The sequence below is a fragment of the Barbus barbus genome, assembly GCF_936440315.1.
Source record: "Barbus barbus genome assembly, chromosome: 3".
Lineage (NCBI taxonomy): Eukaryota > Metazoa > Chordata > Actinopteri > Cypriniformes > Cyprinidae > Barbus > Barbus barbus.
Window position 1 is genome coordinate 5,351,659 of NC_136731.1, and position 22,876 is coordinate 5,374,534.

At 41.4% G+C, this 22,876-nt stretch overlaps 1 protein-coding gene across 5 annotated transcripts in view; it reads left to right on the forward strand.

Moving 5' to 3' along the window:
* The window catches only part of LOC306854330 (NACHT, LRR and PYD domains-containing protein 12-like), a 217,474-nt gene that overhangs the window by 41,731 nt on the left and 152,867 nt on the right, over window positions 1–22,876 (forward strand). For 3 of the 5 annotated variants that reach the window (XM_079392250.1, XM_079392253.1, XM_079392249.1), the window contains 2 exons: window positions 3,026–3,196; window positions 21,449–21,619. The exons of the other annotated variants lie outside the window; for them this stretch is intronic. In XM_079392250.1, the coding sequence (XP_079248376.1) occupies window positions 3,026–3,196; window positions 21,449–21,619 (342 nt within the window). The remainder of the gene's footprint in view (window positions 1–3,025; window positions 3,197–21,448; window positions 21,620–22,876) is intronic. 5 annotated transcript variants of the gene reach the window in all.

Here is a 22,876-nt window from a genome sequence, read left to right on the forward strand (position 1 = left end):
ATATTTTTCCTCCCTATTTTCTACTGGCAATTGTTCTGTGCAGCTCTGCTCATCTACTTCTTCATTTACGTACCCCTCAAATTCTATAGGTCCCTTTATATCTATTTTTCCCTGTACTAAAGGCATCTGGTTAACAACCTGGTCACAGCAAGGTGCATATGGAGGTGGTCTTTGTTCTTTTGATTCATTCTTGTTCTTTTCCCTCTCCAATTTGATTAATTTGATCCCATGTTGTTTAAATAAAGTCAACACCCCTAATTCTTGTTCCCTTTTATCATTTCTCTTTTTAGATTTATCATTGGTTTTGTGATTTTTAATCAAAACCTCCATGTCTCTACACACAGCCATATCAAATGTTCCCTCCATCGGCCACTTAGTAGCCAATTTTTTTGTTCTCTCAGCCCATCTCTTTGAGAGCTCCCTTATTGTTTCTTTACATACTGGATTCTCAGAGGCCAATGCCTCTACTGGAGTAGACATTGTAAAATTTCTTATTTGCTTGACGAATTATCTTATTTGCTTGACGAATTGTATTAATTTAATTACTTCTCTTTTTTTTTATTATTATTATTAGGTGATTTACCTCTCTAATCCCACTGATTTAACTTTAATAGCTAGTTTTCACCAAGCTCATCAGATGAGGACCACTAAAAGTATCCGACCCCTGATTACACATGGACTTTTACTGGGCTGAGGACTTATCACCTTATTTATAGAATCTGATTGGTTTGTCTCAAATATTTCAAAATAATCACAATGTGTTTTCTGGTTAATAACTTAAAAGGTAACCCAAGGCCTTTTGGTTCTTTTATCTGAAGATTGGTTTTTGTCCAAATGATGTGTTCCCCCAAGCTGAAAGCTTCAAAACTCCACAGTCTCCTCTCATGAAATTTGCGACCTGTAGCCGTCAGTCCTCCTGCCCAAATTGAGTAAGTGAGAGATGGCATTAATTCTATGCAAAACTCTTTTATCTTGCATATACTGATACTCAATTCGTCTCTTGTACACCACATTGGGTGTAAGGGTTCCATATAATTAATCAATAAACTTTTTTCCTGCATTGTTAGAAGTTTTCTACCCCTTTTTCCCCTTTTCTTTTTCCTTTTTACTTCAACTTCTGTCATTTTACCCCCCCCCCCCTTTTTTTATCTTTCTCTAAATTAATTCTAAATTAAATCTTTTTCAACAGTTCAAACTGTGATGACTCTGTTCTTTCCCGATCCTTATGAATCTCCACCCACACATGCTGTGTATACTGTGGCTGACATTTTTGCTCAATTGTCACCAGTAAACATCTCAAGGTTCTGCCAGTCACACAGAGTGGCTGTACACTTCCTGTCTCTTGTGATGTGAACAGAACCCTGGATGTCCAGTTTACATTCCTTGTGTCGACCGACACTCGGAGATGGATATCACCCAGAATTGTTGCACCCCTTTCTAGTACTGCCCACTGGTTTGTATAGTTGGTTTTAAGATAGGGGGCCACAACTGGTCTGACTGGGATTTCAATTACACAATGTATTTTCCAGTTGGGAAAGTGTTGGATCACAGAGCCTAAACAAATTATTTGTCAATTGTCGAATTGTTATATGTTTGTACACCACATCTTCCCAACATATTCCTGGCCATTCAATTGATTTTTCTCTCAAATTTGTAATTTTGATCAATTTTCAATTTTTCAATTTTATTTTATGCTAAACATTCTTGAACTGGTCGATTGGTGAGGCCCACCCTAGAGTACCATCACAGGCGCTACCCTAGTCAACCACGCAAACATTCTTATATCCAATATATATAAGCAAAAATTGCTCACCTGAGGCTCCTTTAATTTCGGAATATTTGCGTGTTGACCCGGACCCTCGCCCGCAACGGCCCTCCAGGACACCAGGCCCCAGTCCAATCCTGTTCGTGACGCCAAGTTTATGTTGTGGCACACCGGGGTTATTCTTCGTCTGGATCTCAGTCAGTGAAGTTAGAAAGGCTCAAAACAGCAGAGTTTCAGGTGTCAAAGGAAGACTTTATTACAAAGTAACAAAGCCGAAGAGTCAGCCGCCACATCCACTGTTTCTCTGGTCTTTGTTTGTTCAGATGCTCCATTTTATACACTCTGACAATGTATTGACCTTGGTTCTTTCTATTTTTTACTTGCCATATCTTTTTTGGCTCGCCACCAATATTTTGCTGTCTCCTCCATCCTTCATCTAATGGTGGAATATTGCGGAAACTCCCTTTTTATATATAGGGCCTCCCCTTGTCTGGAGGCCAGTTTATCCTCTTTGATGTCTGGTGGCCTTCCCTGCACCTGGCATCATGTAAACTCACAATGAACTACCATGTGAACTCAAGATGACCCACAGTCTATGCTACTTTAACATATTATTCAATACTTTGATATTACATTCTCTTTTCAGTAATATTAATAAGATAATAACATTTCTGTATTTTACTACTGAATTACACAATACTGTTCACGGAAAAGTGAGCAAGACACGACAGTTACAATATCATGATTATGATTAAATAAGAAAAAATACATCTAATATAACCAAATTAGGCTACATTTATTTTCATATTAAATATTTCAACACACCATTAGATATGACATTAAGCACAGCTTGAAACTGAAACTAAAACTAAACTATATAAAAACTAAATAAAAATCTGTTCACAAAATAAAAACTAAACTAAAACTAACAAAAATATGAATAAAAACTAAACTGAATTTTATAGCAAATTTGAAAATGATATTAAAATAAAACGAATTTAAAAATTCTAAACTATAATAACCTTGGGTTTAACACTATAAATTAACCACAGGTGTGAATGTTTGTGACCCGAGACTTTACTTTACTTGACTTTGGATGTTTTATGATCATGATTGTGTTCTGTGACATTTTAGACCTCAGTCCAATGATCCATCAAACACTGATTTGTGCTTTAAGTTTGTACTTTATCTTTAATAATGGATTCACAGCTAAACTGATCTGATCTGAGAGAGTGAAGAGTGTGTCATTGTTCTCTACAGGTTGAGTAAGTGTGGTGTCACAGATGAAGGTTGTGCTGCTCTGGCTTCAGCTCTGAGATCAAACCCCTCACACCTGAGAGAACTGTATCTGTCTGAGAATAAACTAGGAGATTCAGTGAAGCTGCTTTCTGATGTACTACAGGATCCTCACTGTAAACTGGAGAAACTGAGGTAAGATCATATATGACTCTCGCATGAAGCACATTTAAAGTAAATATGAAGTGTTCAGCCTCAGGTTTTTAGTATTAAATAAACAGCATAGTAAAAGTCATTGGTTCTGATGTTCACTGTAGTTTATATGTAGATGATATCTGCATTTGATACAGAAGCAAGTACATGAATACCATCAAGTGAAAAATACAACTGAAGATAAACAAAATACAATCTTGGTCACAAAGTTCTCACAAACAGAAACTGTCTGTATGCATTAGGGATGTGCAACAGCAATCGAGTACTCGGCCGTGACAGCTATGATCGATCATGAAAACGATGATCGTGGAAAAAAAAAACTAATTCTGATTGGTTATAGCATCACTTTGGGCGGCACCCTGAGCTCTGATTGTTTAGCTTGCAACAGCATGTGGTTCAAAGTATAGACGTGAGAAGAGAGAGAAGCTTGGCTTTGAAGTCACGTAGTGATGTCTGGGTTAGCTACATACATATCTGATTAATCTAATATAGGATGCGTTGGGATATTGACATTTATTTACATACTGAATGCGCTGCATATTACCAATGTTTAGTTTCATGCTCAAATGCAATGCCCGAAATTGACTGTTATCTAAAACGGTCATATTGCTTTTAGATGTTTCTTTTTTTTTTAAATACTGATCCTATAATAATGTAGCAGTGATTTTTTCGTCATATTTGCTCAACAGTAGGCATACTTCAATTAAAATAGTTTCCGTAATGGCTTCAGAAACACGCAGGCTATTTTAAGAATCACTTGATAATGTAGATCAAAATATTGCACAAATCTGCCAAAAACATTAATGACATAAGCATTATAATGAGAAATTTATGTAAAATGTGAAATCTATAGTAAATCCTGTCCTTGCCCGTGTTTCAGCGCGCTGTTGAAAGCTCTCTCTCGCTCTCTCTTTTTCGAGGTGCATGCTGGGAGGTGGGATGAGAGTGGTGTTGGGTGAGATCTGAGCTGTGTGAATTCACCTAGTCTTAATCACGTTTTTTTTCTCTTTCTTTTTCCTTTTCTTTTTTGTATGGTTTAAGGTTGATTTAGTCTTAGGTGATTTTGTTGTAGAGATTGTACAGGGAGGGATGGCGTCTCATGAGGAGACGCCGTCTTTGTCCTTGCGCAATGGTTTCAGGTGTGTGCCGGAGGAGGGCGTCACAGTGGAGAACGTGCTCATTTCGACAGGCGGGGAAGTAGGACATGAGAATATTGTATCCGCTTCTCGTATGAATAGAGCTGTAGTCGTGTTCTTGAAAGAACAACATTTTGTTAACCAACTAATTCAGAACGGCCTTGTTATAAATGATAACTTTGTTCAAGTTACTCCGTTACAAGCTCCAACAGCGAAAATTACGGTATCGAATGTTCCACCTTTCATTCCTGATGATGCGTTGGAGCGGGAGTTAGTTCGGTTTGGCAAATTTGCCAGTGGTTTCAAAATAATTACGCTAGGCTGTAAACATCTGTCTTTCAGGCACGTTAAATCTTTTAGAAGACAGGCCTTTATGTTTCTGGACTCTGCTGAAAATACGCTAGATGTTTCATTTCGAGTACGATATGAAGAGAGAACATATATGGTCTATGCAACAACTGGTAGTTTAAGGTGTTTCAAATGCGGTGGATTGGGCCATAAAAAGTTTGCTTGTCCACATAATCGAGAGCGTGAACCAGGGAATAACATTAGTCCTTCTGTTTCGGGAGAAGGAGAAGTGGCGGAGCATACTGCTCAAGTGGAACAAGCAGGTTCATCAGAGGTAAGCGATTTTGTAGAAGCAAATGAGCATGTTGGTAATGATATAGATACTAATGTGAATGAACGTCAACAGAATGAAAATACTGCAAATACTGTAACTGTACATAATATAAAGGCAGATGAGCAGCAAGATAATATTGTGGTAGTTGCAGGGCCCAGTTCAAGTAGATGTGAGGAGCCTATTTGTTTGGGTTCAAGAAAGAGAGAGTTGTGCCTAAGCAATGATGTTAGTGCAATGGAAGATGTTGTATCAGACGAGAATGGTTCTATTGATTATGAATGTGATTCACAAGGAGGTTCTGTTTGTGAACCTGGAAGTGATTCTCAGGATGTATCCATTGAAGATTCCTCTTTGTATACATTAGAGGAAATTAATGGGTTTCTTGATGAGACATTTGGGAAACAAGTTAATATGAAGGATTTTTTTCCTGGTGTTGTTAAATTTGAGAGGTCAGTGGCATTTCTGCAAAAGACTGTGAATCTTGATCAGTTGAGTAAAAAGAAACGTTTTCGTTTAAAAAAAACATGTTACAGTCATTCAAAAAGGTAAAAGAGTGGATAAAAAGAAGAGGCTAAAGGCTTTCTTGTAAGTGGTTATCCATGCATCACGTGGTGATCTTGTCTTTTTTTCTGCTGGTTTCTTTTTCTGTTGTTTTTAATCTATCCTTCCTAAATACATATATGGATCTTTTGAGGGTGGGTTCATTAAATATTAATGGAGGGAGGGATAGACATAAATTAGCTTTAGTGTCTGAAGTTATGTTGAATAAAAAGTTACATGTCATTTTATTGCAGGAAACTCATAGTGATATTGAGAATGAAATAGAGTGGGGGATGTGGTGGAAAGGTCAGCATATACTTAGTCACGGTACAAATCTGAGCGCGGGAGTTGCTCTCCTTTTTTCTCCAGAAAGAAAAGTTAGTATTGAAAAGACAGAAGAATTTATAAAAGGTCGTCTTGTTCTTGTTAAAACTATTATTGAAGGGATGACAATTTATTTTATAATTGTTTATGCACCAAATGTGGGACATGAGCAATTACAGTTTTTTAGTATATTAACTAATGTCTTAAGACAAGATTTTAGTGATGGGACAAGATTTTAGTGATGGAGACATCATTATTGGTGGAGACTGGAATTGTACAGAGTGTTTTAATGTTGACCGTAACAATGTAGAGCCTCATATGCTTTCCTCCACCTATTTGTCAAGATTAGTGAAAGATGCTGAACTTTTAGATATGTGGAGAATTAAGCATCCATTTGACAAACAATATACATGGGTAAAAATTTTAGATAATAGAGTGAGTGCTGCTCGGTTAGATAGAATTTATGTTTCAAAAAAATTTAATAATAGGGTTGTGGATTGTTGCATTTCTCCTATAGGTTTTTCTGATCACCATTTGATTTTTATTTCAGTAAATATGGAACAGTTTCCAAGAAATTCCTCTTCTTGGCATTTTAATGCTAAATTGTTGCAGGATGCTGCATTTTCTGAATATTTTGTGGTTTTCTGGAACTATTGAAGAGAGAAAAAAAATTATTTTGAAAATTTAAAACAATGGTGGGAGGTTGGTAAAACGCAAATAAAACTTTGCTGTCAATAGTACACTGCATATTGTACTACCACTCAAAGAGAAACTATTAAAGCTTTGGAAAGAGATATTGAGTCTATAGAGACAGAAATATTAAGAAGGAATGATCCAGCTTTTATTGATAACTTACAATAGAAAAAGAAACAGTTAAGTTACCATTTGAATGAGAGGGTGAAGGCAGCTTTGGTGAGGTCACGATTTACATCAGTGACTGATATGGATGCATCAAGTGCTTATTTTTTTCAATTAGAACGCTCAGTGGCACAATATAAGCAGATGACATGTTTACGTCTTCCAGATGGGAAGATTACAAATGACATTACAGAAATGCGTTGTCATGCTGTTGATTTTTATTCTTCTCTCTATAAAGCTGATCACTGCAATTCTGTTTGTGAAGCACAGCTTTTTCATGAACTTCCTCAAATGGACTCTACATCTTGGACTGCTTTGGATATGCAAATTACTTTTCAAGAACTTACTATTGCTGTTGGACAGTTAAAGCCTGGTCGCTCTCCTGGTATTGATGGTTTGACTTCTGATTTTTACAAGCATTTTGGAAATCTATTGGAACGGACCTCTATGAAGTTTTTTGTGAAAGTTACAAAGATGGCATTTTACCTGTTACATGTCATGTCAGCGTGCTGTATTGACTTTACTACCAAAAATGGGAGACTTTAATTTGTTAAAGAACTGGAGGCCTGTTGCTTTATTAACAACAGATTATAAAATTTTATCCAAATGTCTCTCTAATAGACTTAAGAAGTTTTTACATTTGATAATCCATCAAGACCAAACCTATTGCATTCCAAGGAGATCTATAATGGATAACCTTTTTTTGGTGAGATATACTTTGGATATCTGCAAATTGTTTGATGCAGAGGTTGGATTGATTGCTTTAGACCAAGAAAAGGCGTTTGATCGTGTTGATCATAATTTGATCAAAATGATCATAACAACACAGCTTGTTGTTTTTGGGTTTGGTCAAGGTTTTATCAAATGGATACAATTGTTATATACTGGAGCTTCTTGTATGGTTAAAGTGGGAGGTGATCTAAGTCGGCCCATTGTGGTTTCAAGGGGCATTAGACAAGGATGCCCTCTATCAGGTCAATTGTACAGTATTGCCATTGAACCATTACTTTTTAATATAAGGAAAACTCTAACTGGTTTGTCAATACCCACAATGCCTCAATATTTAAGAACTGTAATCACTGCTTATGCCGATGATGTTACAGTCTTTGTTAATGACAATAATGATATAAAAGCTCTGTCTAAAGTCATTGATATATATGAAGGGGCATCGTCGGCAAAAGTAAATTGGAATAAGACTGAGGCTTTTTGGTCAGGTCAAAGGAATTTGGAAAATCTCCCACATCTACCAGGTAATCTAAAATGGAACAGAACAGGGATAAAAATACTTGGTGTGTTTTTGAGTTCTGCTGAGTTTCAAAAGAAAAACTGGGAGGGAATTTTGGAGAGACTGTGCACCCGTTTGTCTAGATGGAACTGGTTGCTACCCCAGTTATCCTACAGGGGGAGAGTTTTAGTTGTCAACAATTTGGTCGCTTCTGTTATGTGGCATAAATTTACTGTATTACAGCCTCCCGCTGGATTACTTCAAGATATTCAAAGGATGCTGGTGAATTTGTTTTGGTCAGGACAGCATTGGGTTCGATCAGCTGTCCTATTTTTGTCTGTGCAAGAAGGTGGGCAAGGTCTTGTAGATATTAGATCTAGACTTATGGCTTTTCGTCTGCAAGCTGCTCAGAGACTGCTGTATAACAGTGATATTGCATGGCTTAACACTGCGGTTGCACTCGAGGAAAGCAGGCAACATGGGACTTGATAAACATCTTTTCTTAATGGAATTGAATGAAACCGTTTTAACAGATTTGACACCTTTTTATAGATCTATGATGGAAGCCTGGAAAGTCGTTTCTGTATCGAGACCTGCTGGAATATGTGCAGGTTTTTGGCTGATGGAAGAGCCATTGTTCCAGAATCTTTTTCTACCTTCTAGACATTTAAGATCTGCCAATCTGCCATTGCGGCTAATAGCTGCTGGATGCGTAAAACTTGGTCACATTTTAAGCATCAGTTTGGAGACTCTGGGTGAGAGAACTGGGATAAAATCTATCCGGTTCCTGAAACAGGTTATTGATGAATTGCTTGGAGAGCTGGATTTTGATCAACGACTTTTCATCAATAATTCTAATAAAAGAATGGATGATTGGGTGCGATTATGATTTTCCATCCTTGATGATAAATGCTGACTCAAGGGATTGGCATGAAGAGGAAAATCTTATATTGTCTTTTAAAACACCTCGGCTGGATAATTTTGAGTCTGCTAGTAAAAAGGCTCTGTATGTGACTTGTGTGAAAGTGACCAATGCACAATTTCTATCTGGAGTAATGTCATCAAAATGGATTGATTTTTTTAGAATGGACATCTCCCCCAAAGGAAGCTGGCGGTCACTTTACAAACGTCTAATCGACAAACGGACTGGTGACTTACAGTGGAGGATTGTACATGGTGCGATAGCCACGAACAGACATGTGGTGCACCTCAATCCAAATGTAGGGGTGGGTTGTCTTTTTTGTACTGAAAATTAAAAAAAAATTCATCTTTTTGTACAATGTGTACGTTTGAGTAATTTGTTTTCTTTTTTATCACATTGGGTATCACTTTTAGGTGAAGATTTTTCTTATCAATTGTTTATTTTGGGGCCAAAATATTTAGTTGGTCAAAAACATTTTTTGGTTTTATTACATTTTCTGTTTGGAACTGCTAAACTTGCCATCTGGAAAACAAGGAAAAATAAGATGCTTGGTAAAGATACACTAGATCCCTTGTTGATGTTCTTTGGTTTAGTAGCATCAAGACTCAGGATAGAACATGGATATTATAAACTTGTTGGGTGTTTACCAATTTTTGTGAATACTTGGGCCATAAATGGAGTGTTATGCGAAGTCAAGGAAAATGATGATTTGGTGTTAGCTTTTTAAAGTTATTTTGTTATTATTTTGGTTTTGGTCATTGTTTATTGTATTTTTTTTAAATAGTTGTTGTTGGTATTATTATTATTATTCATAGGGGTTTTGTAATATAGACTGAAGATTTGTGAAATGTACATTGCAGTAGTAACACAGTATGGCATTACCTATATGTTGTAAATAAAGGTGATTTCAATCTCTCTCTCTCTCGCTCTCTCTCTCTCGCTCTCTCTCTCTCTCTCTCTCTCTCTCTCACTATAGCACATACCTTAAAGTTCAAGCATATGCATCCTTTTGTGCAGATACAAGTTGTATTGTTACGTTTATGTTATGTTTTTAGATGCTTCTTTTTTAATAACATTGCTGCATCATAATCATAATCTAACAGTGTTCTAATCATGTGTTCATGTTTTCATAGACATGTTTTTATTTTTAACATTCCTTTTCATAACAGTCTTCAGATAATTTTATCTCCATTACAGCCATGCCCCGCCCCGAGTACTCGATTAATCGTTTTTGAAACCTATCGATGATCAAAATAAGAAATTGCCAAAAATTCCCATCCCTAGTATGCATTTCTGTCAACTTCATTCCTTGCACTATAAACTAGCGACGCTCCAATCGGTCTTTTTTTGCCTCCAATACTGATTCTGACACCTGGGGTTCAGTATTGACCGATACAGATAAGCTTAGTGTGGGTCTAAGCTGCGCGCGGCCGCAGATAAATAATGTGCCGTGCACACTCAAAAATGAGTTGAGAGAGCCATTTGATTGTATTGTAGTAAAAATGAAAGAATTGCAATGCTCAGGTAAAGCGCTATAGAGCTGCTGCTGCTACAGAGTTAGAACCGGTGAATGCGGTTTACAGGTTTCTTAGAAAGAGAATGATGTGCGCCAAACCCAATACTTCAATGGTTGCGGATGAAATAAGTTAGCTCAACACGAGAGCAAACGCAGTGACATGTGAAATAAAAGCTCCTCATGTATTAAAGAAGAGTGGCTTGATGAAGTGCTGGAAATAGCGGAGGATGGGCACAGAACGGGAACAAAACTCTTGAGACATTTCCAGTCACACACAGGTGTATTGTGCAAACTGTGCTTCATAGCCACGTTTAGATAGCTATAGAAGAATTCATGTTTTTCTATTATATTTAACTTACAGATCTGAGTTTAAATGCTTCAGTTTGTTTTCTATTCTCTTCTATCAGTTTAAATGCTTCATTGTGTTGATATTATATTATATTATATTAGCTCTATATTATAAACCTAATAAATAATTGACCTTGTTTTTAATGGAGTCACTTATGCTCATCAAGGGATCAAAATACAGAAGAAAAAAAAAACAGTAATATTGTGAACTCTTAGGCTATTGCAATTTCTAATATTGGTTTTCTATTTTAATATATTTTAAAATATAGTGTATTCCTGTAAAGCAAAGCTGAATTTTCAGCATCATTACTCCAGTCTTCAGTGTCACATGATCCTTCAGAAATCATTCTAATATTCTGATTTATTATCAGTGTTGAAACTGTTGTGCTGCTTAATATTTTTGGAACCTTTTTTCTTTTTTTCTTTGATTAGGCTAATAAAAAGTTAAAAAGAACTGCATTAATTACAAATATAAATATTTTCTAACAATATAAGTCTTTACTATCACTTTTGATCCATTTAACACATCCTTGCTGAATAAAATTATTAATGTAAAAAAATAATAAATAAGAAAGAAACAATTTACTGACCCCAACCTTTTCACTAGTAGTGTACAGGTCCTTCTCAAAAAATTAGCATATTGTGATAAAGTTCATTATTTTCTGTAATGTACTGATAAACATTAGACTTTCATATATTTTAGATTCATTACACACAACTGAAGTAGTTCAAGCCTTTTATTGTTTTAATATTGATGATTTTGGCATACAGCTCATGAAAACCCAAAATTCATCTAAACAAATTTGCATATTTCATCCGACCAATAAAAGAAAAGTGTTTTTAAATACAAAAAAAGTCAACCTTCAAATAATTATGTTCAGTTATACACTCAATACTTGGTCGGGAATCCTTTTGCAGAAATGACTGCTTCAATGCGGCGTGGCATGGAGGCAATCAGCCTGTGGCACTGCTGAGGTGTTATGGAGGCCCAGGATGCTTCGATAGCGGCCTTAAGCTCATCCAGAGTGTTGGGTCTTGCGTCTCTCAACTTTCTCTTCACAATATCCCACAGATTCTCTATGGGGTTCAGGTCAGGAGAGTTGGCAGGCCAATTGAGCACAGTAATACCATGGTCAGTAAACCATTTACCAGTGGTTTTGGCACTGTGAGCAGGTGCCAGGTCGTGCTGAAAAATGAAATCTTCATCTCCATAAAGCTTTTCAGCAGATGGAAGCATGAAGTGCTCCAAAATCTCCTGATAGCTAGCTGCATTGACCCTGCCCTTGATAAAACACAGTGGACCAACACCAGCATCACTGACTGTGGGTACTTGACACTGGACTTCAGGCATTTTGGCATTTCCCTCTCCCCAGTCTTCCTCCAGACTCTGGCACCTTGATTTCCGAATGACATGCAAAATTTGCTTTCATCCGAAAAAAGTACTTTGGACCACTGAGCAACAGTCCAGTGCTGCTTCTCTGTAGCCCAGGTCAGGCGCTTCTGCCGCTGTTTCTGGTTCAAAAGTGGCTTGACCTGGGGAATGCGCACCTGTAGCCCATTTCCTGCACACGCCTGTACACGGTGCCTCTGGATGTTTCTACTCCAGACTCAGTCCACTGCTTCCGCAGGTCCCCCAAGGTCTGGAATCGGTCCTTCTCCACAATCTTCCTCAGGGTCCGGTCACCTCTTCTCGTTGTGCTGCGTTTTCTGCCACACTTTTTCCTTCCCACAGACTTCCCACTGAGGTGCCTTGATACAGCACTCTGGGAACAGCCTATTCGTTCAGAAATTTCTTTCTGTGTCTTACCCTCTTGCTTGAGGGTGTCAATGATGGCCTTCTGGACAGCAGTCAGGTCGGCAGTCTTACCCATGATTGCGGTTTTGAGTAATGAACCAGGCTGGGAGTTTTTAAAAGCCTCAGGAATCTTTTGCAGGTGTTTAGAGTTAATTAGTTGATTCAGATGATTAGGTTAATAGCTCGTTTAGAGAACCTTTTCATGATATGCTAATTTTTTGAGATAGGAATTTTGGGTTTTCATGAGCTGTATGCCAAAATCATCAATATTAAAACAATAAAAGGCTTGAACTACTTCAGTTGTGTTGTAATGAATCTAAAATATATGAAAGTCTAATGTTTATCAGTACATTACAGAAAATAATGAACTTTATCACAATATGCTAATTTTTTGAGAAGGACCTGTATATATAGCCTACTGCATGCATCCAATCAGTCATCACAACATTACTAAACACACACAGACACACTGCAAAGAGACTGGTGCTGATGTTGAAGTCGTGGCCACACTTTTAGCCAATCACTAGGGATCAGCAGACAGACATGATGATTCATGAGCGATAGGTTTTTAGCGTGATAACAGATTTGATTTTGAATGTATAACTGTAAGTGACTATATATAAGTTCAATGGTAAAGAGTGTAGAGTGTTTTAACTCTTAAAAGGTGAATTACACCTGTTGAGGGAGATGACATGAAGGCTATATCACTGTAACTCCGAGATCAGAGCACAGTTAAATTATTTAATCAATCTATTTATATCTATACGATCCTGTCTTTTATCTTTTAAACGGTCCAGATTGGTAGCCTATATCCTTTAAAGATGCTGGACTTGTTAGTTTTGACTGTGCATAATTCTATATTATGTTCAATATGAACTTCACGAAAGACTTAGTTCTGTGTGAAATTATAGAGCGACACGAAGGTAAGAGCATTATTGTTGTTATTAAATTTGATTATTGTCAGATTATCATACAGAATGACAGTTTTGACTGTCAGGATGTGTGCATGAACGAGTGTGAAATACCTATAATAATGTTGCTTATTCTGATCACTTATTGAGCATTTTTTTGCTTTTAAATTCTGACTGTTTACACTGAAAATGATGCATGTGTTTTTCGAGGGTATCAGTTAATTTCTTGATTGCTGTTTTGACAGTGTCTGCTTGCATATTTTAATTACATTTGGTAGTTCTCTTGTATTTGCCCCGATTTGATCCATGGGAAATTTACCTAGCATTATATTTATATTATTTGGTCATCGTTATTTTGTTATAAGGAGTTAAAAAGGACTCTTATCAACCTTTATTTACATCACATTATTTTGACAGTTAAAATTTTGGGTGGGTTTTTGTGAGTTTTTGGGCTGGAAATCATCCATCCAATCTGGCAACACTGATCCTGCTATCGCTGTAGCTAAGCTGAATAACAAGCAAAACACTTAACAGATGAAACGTGAAGACGATATGGTTTATGTGTGTGTTTTCAAGTCTTCTTCAGGTAATAAATATGAATGATACAGTAGTAATTTACAGCATTAATTACAGTACAGAAGCTATAAAATATATGTTCTGCCTTATTCTTTGATAAAAATGGAAAGTGTTTGTAGTGTATATATAAATATATACACTCACCTAAAGGATTATTAGGAACACCATACTAATACTGTGTTTGACCCCCTTTCGCCTTCAGAACTGCCTTAATTCTACGTGGCATTGATTCAACAAGGTGCTGAAAGCATTCTTTAGAAATGTTGGCCCATATTGATAGGATAGCATCTTGCAGTTGATGGAGATTTGTGGGATGCACATCCAGGGCACGAAGCTCCCGTTCCACCACATCCCAAAGATGCTCTATTGGGTTGAGATCTGGTGACTGTGGGGGCCATTTTAGTACAGTGAACTCATTGTAATGTTCAAGAAACCAATTTGAAATGATTCGAGCTTTGTGACATGGTGCATTATCCTGCTGGAAGTAGCCATCAGAGGATGGGTACATGGTGGTCATAAAGGGATGGACATGGCCAGAAACAATGCTCAGGTAGGCCGTGGCATTTAAACGATGCCCAATTGGCACTAAGGGGCCTAAAGTGTGCCAAGAAAACATCCCCCACACCATTACACCACCACCACCAGCCTGCACAGTGATAACAAGGCATGATGGATCCATGTTCTCATTCTGTTTACGCCAAATTCTGACTCTACCATCTGAATGTCTCAACAGAAATTGAGACTCATCAGACCAGGCAACATTTTTCCAGTCTTCAACCGTCCAATTTTGGTGAGCTCGTGCAAATCGTAGCCTCTTTTTCCTATTTGTAGTGGAGATGAGTGGTACCCGGTGGGGTCTTCTGCTGTTGTAGCCCATCTGCCTCAAGGTTGTGCGTGTTGTGGCTTCACAAATGCTTTGCTGCATACCTCGGTTGTAACGAGTGGTTATTTCAGTCAAAGTTGCTCTTCTATCAGCTTGAATCAGTCGGCCCATTCTCCTCTGACCTCGAGCATCAACAAGGCATTTTTTGCCCACAGGACTGCCGCATACTGGATGTTTTTCCCTTTTCACACCATTCTTTGTAAACCCTAGAAATGGTTGTGCATGAAAATCCCAGTAACTGAGCAGATTGTGAAATACTCAGACCGGCCCGTCTGGCACCAACAACCATGCCACGCTCAAAATTGCTTAAATCACCTTTCTTTCCCATTCTGACATTCAGTTTGGAGTTCAGGAGATTGTCTTGACCAGGACCACACCCCTAAATGCATTGAAGCAACTGCCATGTGATTGGTTGATTAGATAATTGCATTAATGAGAAATTGAACAGGTGTTCCTAATAATCCTTAAGGTGAGTGTATATATACTGATTATACGACCATAACCGTAAAATTGTCATTAGTAAAATAGTTATCAAAAATGTTATAGAAGACAAATTATTGGTTATTGTCCAGCAGTGTATTTAACTTCATAGACAATTAAAAGTAAGAGATAATTTTGGCAATTATACATAAATAAATAAATATTATAATTATTATTGTTATTACTACATTTGACATTTCCGTCCTCCTCACTTCTGAAATGATTTCTACTCCCCTGCCCTGTAACATAACTGAATATAAAACTTTAGCTATATGCCTTGTTATCTTTATTTGGGCATGAAATATTTAGTGGCTCCACGTGAATTTTATTCGGTGGGAAAGGGGCCAAAATGGCTCTTTTGATGTTGAAGGTTGCAGACCACTGTTCTAGACATATTTACTTGTCTTGAATATGTTTGCATTATGAGAGAGTTTCTAGAATTATGAACAGGCCGTTACAAATCCCATCCATTTATTCCATATTCTTGAATCAAAGTCATTTAAATTGTTTTAAAAGTTATCGAAAAAAACACATTGTAACGCGGGTTACGGGGGGGGAAAGGAAGAAGACAGGATCGGAGTGAACTGGGACTCGTGTTTTTATTTAAATGTGCTCCTGCACAAACCAAACAAAACATAAACGTGAAGCGCTCCTGGCACCTCCAATCACTTCGTAACAATTTCCAAAAATAAATCAATATCCTCTCGGCTCCAGCCACAGTCTCCTCGAGTCCCGAGCTCCCAGTCTCTCTGCCCAGCTCCCCGTTTCCTGGTGGCTTTTATCCGGTCCCTCCACGCCAATTACTGAAACGAGACACAGGTGTTTGTCGTTTGCACTTGACCTACTTACGCACCGCTCGTCTCCTTTCTCTCTCTCCCGCTGCAGACTTCGCTAAACCACGCCCCCCTCGCCACATACCCCCACCGCCCGACTCAGGCCGGGGAGCCCTCCGGCCCGCAGCCCCCCCCCCCCCCATTCCTGGAGAGGAAGTCCGCTACTGCCATCCGCGCCCCCGGCCTGTGGACCACCTTGAATTTAAAGGGTTGTAATGCTAGATACCACCGGGTGATCCACGCGTTGGTATCCTTCATGCGGTGGAGCCACTGCAGGGGCGCGTGGTCCGAACCGAGAGTGAATTCCCGCCCCAGGAGATAATATCGGAGAGTGAGGACTGCCCACCTTATCGCCAAACATTCCTTTTCTATGGTGCTGTACATTGTCTCTCTCTTCGAGAGCTTACGACTGATGTACAGCACCGGCCGTTCCTCACCCTCTATCTCCTGGGACAGGACCGCTCCAAGCCCCCTGCCCGACGCGTCGGTCTGCAACAAAAAGGGAAGAGAAAAGTCAGGAGAGTGCAGGAGCGGCCCGCCACACAGAGCAGCCTTTATCCGGGTGAAAGCCTGCTGGCACTGCTCCGTCCACTGGACCGGATCTGGGGCTTCCTTTTTAGTGAGGTCAGTCAGCGGGCTGGTGAGGTCCGAATACTTAGGTACAAACCTTCTATAATATCCCGCCAGCCCCAGGAACTGCCTCACCTCCTTTTTGGTCTTGGGCCTCGGACAGGTTGCAACTGCTGCGGTCTTATCAATTTGGGGACGCACCTGCCCGTGACCCAAGTGGAAACCCAGATACCGGACTTCCACATGCCCAACCGCACACTTTTTTGGATTGGCCGTGAGTCCGGCTCCTCTCAACGATCTCAGAACCGCCCGTAGATGCTGCATATGACGCTGCCAGTCATTACTATAGATGATAATGTCATCCAAGTAAGCAGCGGCATACGCAGCGTGCGGTCGGAGTATTCGGTCCATGAGTCGCTGAAAGGTAGCCGGAGCCCCGAACAAGCCGAAAGGAAGCGTAACAAATTGGTGTAATCCAAACGGCGTTGTGAAAGCTGTCTTTTCTTTGGATATAGGTGTTAAGGGGATCTGCCAATATCCTTTCGTTAAATCCAGTGTCGAATAAAATCGAGCAGCACCTAGCCGATCAAGCAATTCGTCAACCCGTGGCATTGGATAGGCGTCGAATTTCGACACAGCATTCACCTAGCGATAATCCACGCAGAACCGGACCGAGCCGTCCGCCTTAGGCACTAAAACTATCGGGCTCGCCCAGTCACTGTTGGATTCCTCTATTACTCCCATATCCAGCATCGCCTCTAATTCAGTCTGAACTACCTTTTTTTTGTGTTCAGGTAAACGATACGGCCGGCTGCGCACCACCACACCCGGCTCGGTCTCAATGTGGTGCTGAATGAGGTCTGTGCGACCAGGCAGGGGCGAGAACACATCCGCAAATTCCGCGTGTAACTTGGCCACGTCAGTGAGCTGGGAGGGCGAGAGGTGATCTCCTGCCGGGGCCAGAGCGAGAGATGGGTTTTTCGTGTTCACTTCCGGCCCGAGATCTTCCTCTCCACTCACCACCCTTGCCAACATCACTGACTCCGCCTCACTCCATTTTTTAAGGAGATTGAGGTGGTAAACTTGACGTGCCCCACTCCTGTCTGTTCGCACCACTTCATAATTGAGATCCCCAACTCGCCGTGTGACCTCAAAGGGTCCTTGCCACTTGGCGAGTAATTTGGAACTAGAAGTTGGGAGCAATACCAGTACTTTCTCTCCCGGTGCAAATTCGCGTAATCTGGTTCCCCTGTTATATAACCGGCTTTGCTTGTCCTGCGCCTGCAACAAATTCTCCATAGAGAGCCGCCCCAAAGTGTGGAGTTTTGTTCTCAGGTCCAGTACATGCTGAATTTCGTTCTTACTGCTCGACGGTCCGTCCTCCCAAGTTTCCCTCAGAACATCAAGCACCCCACGGGGCTGACGTCCGTAGAGAAGCTCGAAAGGGGAAAACCCCGTGGAGGCTTGGGGGACCTCTCGCACGGCAAATAAAAGGGGTTCCAGCCATTTGTCCCAATTTTTGGCGTCTTCGTGTACGAACTTTCGAATCATGGTTTTCAAGGTGCGATTAAATCGTTCGACCAGACCATCCGTTTGTGGGTGGTAGACGCTGGTGCGGACCGATTTAATGCCCAATAATTCGTAAAGTTCGCGGAGAGTCCGTGACATAAACGCCGTGCCTTGATCAGTGAGAATCTCTTTCGGGATTCCCACCCGGGAGATTAGATGAAACAGGGCGTCCGCCACACTTTTCGCGGAAATGCTGCGGAGCGCCACGGCCTCTGGGTACCGTGTTGCATAATCTACTAAGACTAATGCAAAGCGATGCCCACGTGCAGATCGTTCTAATGGCCCGATGAGGTCCATCCCAATTCGTTCGAAGGGGACCTCCATAAGAGGAAGCGGGCACAATGGTGCTTTTGGGGTGGCCGGTGGATTTACCAGTTGACATTCACGACACGACGCACACCACCTGCGCACGTTCTCGTGAATGCCCGGCCAAAAAAACCGGGTCATTAGACGATTAAGTGTTGCCGTTTGTCCCAAATGTCCTGCCATCGGATTACAATGAGCCGCCTGGAAAAGCATTTCCCGACGGCTTTTTGGTACTAACAACTGCGTTGTATCCTGTTTTGACTGAGTGTCTTGGGTCACTCGATACAACCTGTCTTTTAAAATCGCAAAATAAGGATAAGAGAGCGGTCGAGCCGGTTGGAGAGGCTGCCCGTCGATGGAACGGACCTGATCAAAGGCATTTTTGAGCGTTTCATCCTGAGACTGTTCCAGGGGAAAATCATCGCACCCTGTGAGGTTTTTCCTCACAGCAGCACTCCGTTCCCCTGTCTCAGTTCCCATTGGTCCCGGCTCAGCCTCTCCTACATGCGCGACCGCCCCCCTTCCCCGCTCTTCAGTTCTCCAAGAGACATCCGCACATAAGTGCCCCACTAATGCCCAAAACCCTGGCCAATTGGTTCCCAAAATCAGCGGATGTCTGAGGTGCGGGCTAACGGCCACCTCCACTCTATGCTTTTGTCCCTGAAATTGGATAGACACCGACACTAAGGGGTAGGTTACCACATCCCCGTGCACGCACCGTACCCTAACCACGCGGCTCTTATCCAATGCCCCGGGCTGAATCAGGCTTTGATGTATTGAGGTTTGGTTACATCCTGAATCCACCAAAGCCGGATACGTACCCCCCCTCATACTCACAGGTATTTGGTACAGGCCAGCTTGATCGGGGGCAGCCTGTGGGGCGTCCGGGACCCGGATCAGTGTCCCTACTTCCATCACTGGACACCGATTAATAAAATGCCCTGGGTCCCCGCAACGCCAACAGACCGGCCCAGGCCTCCCCGCCGCTCCAGTGGCAGGAAGCGGGTCAAGGAATTGACGGGGGGGGAACGGAGGAACGGGAGCTGTGGACGCGCTGATGCCAGTCGGCCCCGCCCCCTTGGGCGGGGCCCTCGGGGCCGCCACCGGCTCCGTCCCCAGGCCACCCCTCTCGCGGGGTGGGGCTCGTGGAGGGAGATTCCCCCTGGACCTGGGAAGGGGGACAGGTTTAGAGGGAGAAAACACAGGGGAAGGGAGACAGAGAGAGACCGACGGCAAGGGTTCGCCGACCCCAGGGCACGCCACCATCTGATCTTCCGCCAGTTGGATGGCCTGTTTCAGCGACGCCGGGCGGTGGCACTGGACCCACCGAGCAGTCTTCTTTGGCAGCCGCGCCACGAACTGCTCCAGCACCACCTTGTCGACGACTTCCTCGACGCTGCTGTCATCGGCCATCAGCCATCTGCGGCAGGCGTCCCGGAGCTGTTGCGCCATCACGAAGGGTCGGCCACTCTCCCCGAGGTCCAGTGATCTGAAGCGCTGGCGGTGCTGCTCGGGGCTCCGGCCGACCCGCTGGAGGATGGCGTGCTTAAGGTCTTCGTAGACCAGGAGGTTCAGGACTGGCAGTTGTTGTGCGGCCACCTGCGCTTCTCCAGACAGCAGGGGGATAAGCCGCACTGGCCAGTCCTCCGGAGGCCACCCACACGCCTCGGCCAATCTCTCGAACAGGTCCAGGAAAGCCTCCGTGTCGTCCTGGGGACCCATTTTGTGGAGAGGTACGTGAGGGGGCGGGGCTGGGGCAGATGGGGGCCGCGTAGCCCGAACCTCCCGGTCAATCCAGCTCCGGAACAACTCGCGGTCTTCCTGCTGGGCTTGGAGGAGGGCTCGGAAACTCCGTTCCTGATCATCCCTCATACCCAGCAGGGCCTGATGGTGTTCCTGGTGAAGTCCCGCGAGGGACTGGATTACCTCCGCAAATGGCGATCCTGGCGGGGACTGCATGGCGGCGGCGGCGGCGTTCTTCTTCCTAATCCCGGGTTTCGGCACCAGTGTAACGCGGGTTACAGGGGGGGAAAGGAAGAAGACAGGATCGGAGTGAACTGGGACTCGTGTTTTTATTTAAATGTGCTCCTGCACAAACCAAACAAAACATAAACGTGAAGCGCTCCTGGCACCTCCAATCACTTCGTAACAATTTCCAAAAATAAATCAATATCCTCTCGGCTCCAGCCACAGTCTCCTCGAGTCCCGAGCTCCCAGTCTCTCTGCCCAGCTCCCCGTTTCCTGGTGGCTTTTATCCGGTCCCTCCACGCCAATTACTGAAACGAGACACAGGTGTTTGTCGTTTGCACTTGACCTACTTACGCACCGCTCGTCTCCTTTCTCTCTCTCCCGCTGCAGACTTCGCTAAACCACGCCCCCCTCGCCACACACATTTTGCATACTTTTAAAGCCGAGTAACAACTAATTAATAAATCTAAAACCAAAGATTGGTTTCATGGAAACGGCAACAGTTTTAAACCGTATTTTTGAGACTGTCTTTGGTACTCTGCAGTTTTAAGGAGAAAATACTCAGCAATGGCGTTTAATTTCTCTCATGGTTTGTTCTTAAGCATATTTAAAACACCAGATAGACCTGTACACAATATTAAAAATGTTAAAAGATTTTCACCATAAGGGTCTTAATATACTGTATGTTAAATGTTTTATGATCATGATTGTGTTCTGTGACGTTTTAGACCTCAGTCCAATGATCCATCAAACACTGATTTGTGCTTTAAGTTTGTGCTTCATCTTTAATAATGGATTCACAGCTAAACTGATCTGATCTGAGACTGAAGAGTGTGTCATTGTTCTCTACAGGTTGAGTAAGTGTGGCGTCACAGATGAAGGTTGTGATGCTCTGGCTTCAGCTCTGAGATCAAACCCCTCACACCTGAGAGAACTGGATCTGTCGTGGAATAAACTAGGAGATTCAGTGAAGCTGCTTTCTGATGTACTACAGGATCCTCACTGTAAACTGGAGAAACTGAGGTAAGATCATATATGACTCTCATATGAAGCACATTTAAAGTAAATATGAAGTGTTCAGCCTCAGGTTTTTAGTATTAAATAAACAGCATAGTAAAAGTCATTGGTTCTGATGTTCACTGTAGTTTATATGTAGACGATATCTGCATTTGATACAGAAGCAAGTACATGAATACTGTAGTATTTTTATACCGGTATGGGGGGTTAAAACCTACTATTCATATCCATATTTCCCAAAACAATTCATAATAGTTTCAATTCAATCCGTAGTTACCTTTCAGTCGAGTGGATGTTAAATGAAGTTTCAGATCTCTCCTCCCGGTGTCCGTGCTAGTTCAGCCGAGTTCAGACCACTTGAAGCTCGAAATAAGGATTTATTCAGGTTCTGATAACTGATTTAATAATTAATTACTCAGAGACTGGATTTAAAAGTTTAACGAATCACCAATACAATGGTTTCGTTTTATTTAAAAACAATAATTCATAAGCAAATAACAAAATAACAAGCGAGAAGTCTTCACCACGGAAATGTCGGCCTCGTCCATCTCTTCTTCCAGCATTTTATAGCCTTGCATATCATCTGTGTCAATCTCATACACAACTTCTTTCCTCTCCCCCGGTCTGTGTCTGCTCCTGCCTCTCGTGTAGAAAGGAAATGTAACCTTTACAATAGAGGCTTCTCAAGGCAGAGTTAAAAGTTCAAATAAAAAATTACATCTCTAGACAGCAAGCCTGCCTATTGCTATTTTAAACTATAGGACAATTGCAACACATCACATATCATATGCGTATGATGTATGTGTCTAAACCACACACCCCATACGCCTAGCAGGTGCAGACAACACCTTATGCTTTGGTTTTTATCTAAGTTCCATTTTGCATCCGTAATGCTAAATGCATCCTCTGGTCAGTAACCGTTCTTTTACAAAGCAAGCAAAATAACCACATAGCAATAATAACTACAAAGCAATTAATATCTGTGCTCTCTAAATACAGCACATACTCATAACATAACATTGTGACATTTACACTTCTGTGATATAAGTTTGGAGTTCCATTGTTCCTAAACCATTTGTTAATCAACTGAAAAATCATACAAATTAATCATCTGTCTCATTAATTTCATTATTATTTTGTTCGTCGACTCTTGCGTTCTCATTAACTTCAGAATCTCTTTTAGTTTGAAACAGATCTTTTGATCTTCCACCATATTCTTGTGACGCTCCGTCTTCTGCTTCCTCTTGTCCGTCTTATTCTGGT